Source organism: Filicampus tigris, chromosome 5 (assembly GCF_054856515.1).
Source record: "Filicampus tigris isolate MCC_2025a chromosome 5, RoL_Ftig_1.0, whole genome shotgun sequence".
Taxonomy (NCBI): domain Eukaryota; kingdom Metazoa; phylum Chordata; class Actinopteri; order Syngnathiformes; family Syngnathidae; genus Filicampus; species Filicampus tigris.
The window spans coordinates 20,134,971-20,142,803 of NC_141221.1; the positions used below are offsets into that span (position 1 = coordinate 20,134,971).

The 7,833-nt window shown below is 44.0% G+C and overlaps 1 protein-coding gene across 3 annotated transcripts in view; it reads left to right on the forward strand.

Moving 5' to 3' along the window:
- ncor2 (nuclear receptor corepressor 2) overlaps positions 1-7,833 on the forward strand; it is an 85,313-nt gene extending 77,480 nt beyond the window's left edge. For all 3 annotated transcript variants that reach the window (XM_086030094.1, XM_086030093.1, XM_086030095.1), the window contains exons 39-46: positions 703-839; positions 930-1,111; positions 1,324-1,458; positions 2,061-2,203; positions 2,277-2,330; positions 3,062-3,268; positions 4,216-4,395; positions 5,391-7,833. In XM_086030094.1, the coding sequence (XP_085886220.1) occupies positions 703-839; positions 930-1,111; positions 1,324-1,458; positions 2,061-2,203; positions 2,277-2,330; positions 3,062-3,268; positions 4,216-4,395; positions 5,391-5,581 (1,229 nt within the window). In that variant the 3' untranslated portion in view covers positions 5,582-7,833. The remainder of the gene's footprint in view (positions 1-702; positions 840-929; positions 1,112-1,323; positions 1,459-2,060; positions 2,204-2,276; positions 2,331-3,061; positions 3,269-4,215; positions 4,396-5,390) is intronic.

Consider the following 7,833-nt stretch of genomic DNA (forward strand, 5'->3'; position numbering starts at 1 on the left):
TGTGTTCGCCATTGTAAATGTGCTATTGTTATTGTCTCATCTTAAAATAGGGCTGTCGAGATTCTTACAGTACTTTTACTGCACCACTACTCTTAAGATTATGCACTTTAAGCTTCCGTGACCTTTTCATTTAACGGTACCCAATATGCTCGAGCAGCTGTTCTGGTCCACTAGTTTCTAATGTAAATGAAGACATACTTAATAAAATCAGTATACGGACATCAATGTAACAAAGGGTGGAAAAGTCCGGTCCTTAAGAGCCACAATCCAGCTTGTTTTAGGTTTATCCCTACGGCAACACACCTGATTCAAATCATCAGGCTCATTATCAGGCTTTTGCAAATCAAAGTGTGATGTGAAGAGCAATTGCTGCTGTGATTGAGAGTACTTAAAATAAATCAACATGGACATCGATACCATTGGTGTTTCTGATGCTGTTAATTGGCATTCACTAACAAGTAGGAAAGTCTAGAGGGAGAAAGGCAGGCTGTAAGATGTTGTTTAGACAAATTCTTGTCATTCATTACTCACAAACAGAAGCCAAAACAACTGCCCCTTTGAGGGTTTTCTCCCCTGAGGGATTCCATGCAATCATTGCAATCCCCTGTGAACAACTTGCGTCATCATCTCCTTACATTCGCACTGTCGGGGAGATGCATTTTTTAGCATCCTTTTTTTTACTTTTATGTGTTTGTTTTTAAGTTCCAGCTCAACAGAAGATGGAGCCACATGTTCTGTACCGTCCTCCATCTGAGGAGAGGCTGTCCCCAGGTCAGAAACCACCATCTCCTTGCGTGAAAGGCAGCCAAAGGATCGTCACCCTGGCTCAGCACATCAGTGTAAGTCCACACCATAACATTTTCGGAACCGTCGATAGTGTGTTGACTTTCGCCTGTGACAACTTTGTCGATACCTTTATACGGCAACAGGAGGTGATCACGAAAGATTACACAAGGCTGAGTCAGCAGCAGCATCAACAAGGTTACCATGGCTCGCCCATCCTGGACTTGACCCGTCCTCCCAGTGCCTCACAGCCCCAGCCCACATCCCAGGAGTCTCCCCAAGTGACCCGCTATCCTGAGGGCCTTGGGGCAGATCGTAACAGAGACCGGTAAGAGTGGTTACGAAGCAAGATCAGCAGCAGCAAACATGATCAACTCTTTGGGGTTGTGCAAGGCGACTCATTACTCCCTACCGGTTTATTTCTGACGTCTAATAAATGTATTAATAGGCATACAAGTGCTCATGTTTCATGGACACATGAGGCTATGTGAAGGGAGACTTGTGCCTAGAAAAGGTCACTTATCTGCGTGTGCTCTACAGGTCTCCACCTCAGTCCAAGTCTTCTCCGATCAGTGTTTCCAATGACTGTATTGAACCGGTATCTCCTGCCGGAGCTAACTCTGAGCCTGAGATCCAGGGAGGCGTGTCCTATCCTAATGAACAAGGAGAGCAAATGTAAGACTTTGTTGCTATCGATCTCTACACAGATGTTGGAAGGAAAGATGGATTTGCAGTCCTATGTGCATCGGCCACATAATTTAGAGTATACTTTTCTGTTGAGCGGCTACGTTTACATGGACATATTTATCCGGATTAAATGCTTGATCGGAATAAAAATGCTTTATGTGCACACCCCATTCGGAATATTCGGACCTGATCAAGACCATTCCGATCAAGATTTTATTCCAAATGAGAGAGGTAGTTTGTCGATTGTTAATCCGATTGGCGCGCATGAAAACACTTAGTTCGAAATTTCGGAGCAAACCGTCTTCTCCGTGCATATCTGTGACGTCAGTATACGCGTTTCTGTTATCTCCAGAAGCGAGTAGAAGCAGAGCGAAATGTGATGCATGAACATGCAAGTCCTAATCAAACCTTATTTTTAGTGTCCGTGAAAACCTCATATCTGAACTCTGATCGGATTAAAGACATTTTGTCCATGGAAACGTAGCCGTGTCTGATAAGTCTCAGACCTCATGTGTGCCGACTCATCAGTTCTCAGGTTGATGAGTTGGTTCGGGTGCGTTCTGTTGACCGAATACTTTTCCCGCTCACAGAATGGGCTCCCGTTCGCCTCCTAACGCCTCCCAGCCTCCAGCTTTCTTCAGCAAGCTGACTGAGAATACCTCCGCTATTGTGAAATCAAAGAAGCAGGAGATGATCAAGAAGATGACTGTAGTGGGAAGTGACAGTGATTTTAGTGAGTATTACTCAAGCATAAATACCTTTACAGCCTGATAACAATTTCTAAGTGTGCATACTTAAACTTTCAGATGCAGGTCAGCCTGGAACAGAAATCTTCAACATGCCCGCATCTACAACAGCAGGTCACCTTTTTTTCCTCTCTTTTCTTACCACTACACAACCAAAACTAATAACCTGAGGACATGTTCGTAATTTTTCTTGACCAAAGATGTCTTTATGGCTTTCTCAGGTCTTTGTCAATATTGTTCTGTCCCGCCCTTTGAGGTGTAAAAAAAAATGACAATTTGAATCAGAAAATCAGTTTCATTTAAAAGATGCGAGCGCATTGAATCGAACGGAATCGTAACGTTCCTATTTAAAATATGTCGAGATATGTTTCACATCAACTTTTGTTTGAGAGATATACCTTTGAAGGAAGTGTCACATTTACGGTACGAACAAGTTAATCCATATGTACGTAAAATGACAACAAGAAACTCTTTACGTCATACTCTCTTGAAGTGAGGCGTACCAATCGAACTGAATCGAATCATTCCACTTTAAAGTCGGAACGTCTTTGAGTCATATTGCACCCCATCTATCGGGATAGATATCAAATCGTCTTTTATTAAAGAGATGCACACCCCTGCTTTCCATGTCGGTTGTCATCATTTCTATATACTTTCCACTGCTAACCTTGTTGCTTACTTTCTCTTCATCCAATAAGTTTCAGTGTTACAATTCCGTGAGTCAGCATCTTCTCTCACCCACCGTTTACTGTTTCAGTTGATTGTTCTTAAATCTAATTTAAAAAAAATAAATAAAAAAACACACACACGCACACATGATGAATGGTCCACCGTCTCTTGAACAGGATCTGTGAGTGTCCGCAGCCACCCAGCTCCAGAGACACCTGGCAGCTCCATCGGTCTGGAGGCTATTATAAGAAAGGCCTTAATGGGAAAATACGATGATCAACCTGAGGAACGCTCCCCAGCCAATGCTGCTAACCCTCTCGCGTCTGGTCTGCCTGTTACAATGAGCGGAGCTGATGGACGACCTGAGGACAGTTTCTCACAAGGTGATGAGTTTCTCCAAACCTGTACAAATCACATCAAAACCTGCTCAAGAGCCCAGCGATCTAAGGGCGCGTCAAATTTCATCAAACACTAGATCATTTTTCCACTTAGTGCGGTACGTGTCTATGAAGTGAAAGCAGTAATTGAGCTTGGTCCGCTGCAACAGACAAATAAATCAGGTTGGACCAAACAAGTTTACAATTTAGCATGTACATCATGCAGTTAGCATTTTTTCAAACATAGCTATGTCTTATTTTTACTGCATCCATCCGTCCATCCAATTAAAGAAGGGAAAATTCACTCTAGTTGTCTACCAGGGTAGGAAAGGAAAAAGTTTGTAAACTCATCAACCTATTGGCCAGCAGTGGCACCTTAAAGTTTGCATTAAATGAGCCTTGAAACTTGCAGGCTCGGCTGCGTAGTTCCTACAGTGGGTGAGGTACATTGGGGAGGAGGAGGTGAGGAGCATTTTGTATTATTGCTCTGACTGAGCAATGTTCCCCTCAGGTTTGAAGAAAAAATGATGCTGGCAGTGTGTATAAATCAGCAACAGCGCTGCTACTGTGTGTCTACTATATACAATCCAGTATTTGGCAAAGTCTTTGTGTTGTGCTTTTGCCTCAGATCAAGACAAAAATGATAAGGGAGGGTTATTGTAGGAAGATATCTGACGACAGTACACAGAAAAAAACTTGAATTGGTCTTGAATTGGTTCGATGGCAAATGCATTGCTGCCATCTACGTGCTTTTTTTTCGAACACACGAAACACAAAAAAAAGCTAATAATACTTGGTTTCATTTCATCATTTTGCGAACAGGATTACGCCAAATGTCAAGAGGCCAGAGCAGCCTGGACTGGCGGCCACATTGTCACAAAGCATATAGTCAAGCAACCATTCACACTTAAGAGTACATTCCCAGGTTTAAGCTCCATCATCTCTCTTTGTAGGTGCTGGGAAGCCCTCAAAGGGCGGCGGGCGTTCTAATGGGCGCAAGGCCAAGTCTCCGGGACCCGGCCTGTCAGGGGGTGAAAGGCCATCCTCAGTGTCCTCAGTCCACTCAGAAGGAGACTGCAACAGAAGAACGCCACTGACCAACCGAGTCTGGGAGGACCGACCCTCCTCCACAGGTAATTGACGGCCCCCAAAAAGGATTAGAATTGCCTAGGGATGGCAGAAAGATGGCAGCAAAGTACAACTTTTATCTCGGTGCTCAATTCAATTCAATGTAGTTCCTTGACACCAAGATCGAGGCAAATCGCTACGTTTGTCTTAATGAAGCTCCTCAGTTCACTTCAACGTTGTTCCTTGGTACCTAAATGCCACAAGATAGTACCAAAGTAATACTTAAAAATGTTTTAGCCTGAGCACAAAACTGTGAAAGATGGAGAATATGTTTTTAAAAAAAATAGACTCAATTTGCAATGAGGTCAATTCACAAATGCCAAATGGCAAATATGTGTGGGTTCACTGTAGATTGCACAGTAGAGGTAAGATTGGGCCTCCGGCGGGTATTAAAGCCAGACCCGGCCCGAGCCTGACCAATTAACTTGATTTGCAGGCGCGGGACGGGTTGCTATTTGTGTGATCACATTTGTGACGATGTCTGTGCATAATGATAACAAATTAAAGCCTGTGTTTTGTAACGAATTCTCCCAGTTAAACAAGACTATAAGATGCATATTCAATAAACATTTATATATTTTATATTTGTGTGTTTGTTCTATCAGGTGTGGATAAATCATACTTCATCGCAAAATGCAGCAGCCCATTTGACATTTATTTAGATTTCTTCGAGTTGGCAGAAAATTTCTTAATGTTAAAATAATAATAATAATATTTTTATGGTCATTATGAATGCATTTACACAATGAAATAATGCTGGAAAAGTTTAAGATACTTCTGTTACCCTTACGCGACAGTGCCATATATATATATGTATATATATATATGTATATATGTTTTTTTTTTAAGTCAGCGAGAGAGAATCCCGGTCCTGAACGTAATAATTGACATTTTGAGCCGACCCGGTCTGTCGGACTCGGGCCCGGATCTTACCTCTATTGCGCGAAGACTGTCCAACAAGCGCTCCCGCAAGTAATTATGGCCCCTGTGCTTCTTTCAGGTTCAACGCCGACTCCCTTCCCGTGCAACCCGTTGATTATGCGTTTCCCCAGCGGGACGGTCTCAGTTCCCTCCCCGTCGTCCGGGCAGCCGGTGGGCCACGTGCCCGGGCAGGGACCGGGCCGCGCCTGGGAGGAGGAGCCCAAGCCGCTGCTCATGTCTCAGTACGAGTCCCTGTCTGACAGCGAGTGACCCGCAGTGGCACCATACACGCAGGTGCACAAAGGAGAAACATCCCACACCATTCCACTCTGCGTTTCCTTCTTCGGTCCACATGCTCACTCCAGGATTATCTGAACAACTGCTCCCTTTTTTTCAAACCATGTTGCATCTCCTCACTGGCCATATCAACTCGGGCACATTAACCTTCACCGCGCTCAAGCGCTTACACTTTCTTTGAAGGTTGGGATTCTTGCCTAATTCACTTAGTCCCCAAGTGTGCGTGCTACTGCTCCTGCCTTAAGCACAGCAGCCCGTCGAGCAAGAGGCCCCTCCTACATTTCTTTACAGTGTCCACACTGCTGCAAATGCACAAGTGCATGCAAGGGATAGGAAAAAACGGACATTTTTTTTTTCCCAATGTCCTTGGTTCTTTTTCTTCTTTTAACTCATTCAGTCCAGACTTGTGATTGCAAACCGATCGCAGACAAGTACGTTTTAATGGTGAACGTTTTATGCTTATACTCGACGTGTAGTCCTTGATCTGCAGTGACAAATGCTTTTGGGGCGGGGAGGGATTTGAGCACAGGAGGGTCATATCATTGGTTTACAGGGTAAACACGCTGTTCGTTGCCGATGTCATCATACATTTGTGAGGGTCCAGAGGAACAGCCGAGGCCTGCTGATGTCAGGTTGAGCCACAGGATGGCACGCAGACAAGTGACACTTTCTCGCTGTTTTTATATGAACCGCATCTGTGTTTGTTGAAATGGTTTTTGGATATTAAGCACTTAGTTGTTGGCCTGTTCCCAATGGAGTAGTGGAGAATCGGGTGACACATGGTCCCGAGAACAGCATGGCAGCCCGTGGCGGAAGGTATCCCCGTGCTCCACCTGTTGAACTTTGCTCTCGCCACCAGTGATTTCAAGTAACACAAGCGACAATCACGTGTGAGTGAAGGAGAAGTCGAGCGGGTTCTTCACATCGACAAGGCGTACGTACCTCAGTCCTTTGCATCGTCTTCAGCTGGCCTGCCAGAATCTCATCTTGGAGCTTTTGTGACTGTCTGACCATTGACCTTGTACTGCATAGAGGAAGACCCTTAGCTTCTCTCCTGTGCAGCTTTTGTACATTATAATATATTCTTAGTGTTAAGTGCCATTTATTTTACACGCACAGTCCTGAAGTTACCAAGTGACGCACAATTGTTTTTTGTTTTTGGCCCCTCCCTTGCCAGGGTTTCTACTGTCCATGCTGGCAATTGTACTAACAGAGAAGCAAATGAGACATCTTTGTAGTGCATCTGTCAGTCACACACGAGACCCGCCGAGCTTTGAAACCACACACGGAAGCAATCAGTCCTGCATTCGATGCTTTCTCCATGGAGACAACTATGACAGTCGAGTTCACTGCGCCCGCGTTTGGTTCGGGTTCAAGGGAGATGAGGGCAAATGATTTAAAAACACACACAAAAAGTGTCATGTTGACTCACTATACGTATGTGGAGTGTCCAAGGTCGGATGCCATCGTCTGCTGGTGTGGAGTTTCCTCCATCTTGTAGTTTATTTGAGCACAGCGACGTCCATGTGTTGACTGTTCTCGGACTACCTCCTCTCCCTCCTCCATCCTGCCTGTTGATGGTGAAGCATGTCACGCCTGCACAATGCTCATCTCAGCCGTCTCTTAGGTGGGATTGGGGCGGTTTCCCCAGGTGAAGACAAGTGGAGGTTGCGTACCGGTAACTTCGCCACATGATGTACAGTTTATCTGTCTCCACGTTTGTGTCATGAATCCATTGATGAAGTTTAAGAATGTGACCGTAAACAGACTAAGCCATATCTAGCTGTTGCTTTAACAGATGACGGACTAATCCAATCATTAAAAAAAAACAACAACAAAGTATACTAAATTGAATTTTAACATGCGTTCCTTTTGCCTTTGCTCACACAGTTTTGTCCAACCACCATTTCTTTACATCTCAAAATATCTGATGTGGTCCCAGGAGGGAGGGAGGGAGGTCAGGGCTGTGGGGAAATTATAACATTGTTTGTTCATAATGTTTTTTATATAATTATAACCCACTGTATAATAGCAAGGATTGTATATAAAACTAAATAGATGTACATATTTATGTGGCTTGCTTCTAGGTTGGTATTACAAAAAAACAACAACAAAAAAACACGGTTAAATTCTACATGCCCACCAGCAAGCTTTGTGGATAGCAGTGTACAAATGGAAAACAAATAAGACACTGCCTTAATGTTTAAATAAAAAGCTTATTGCCA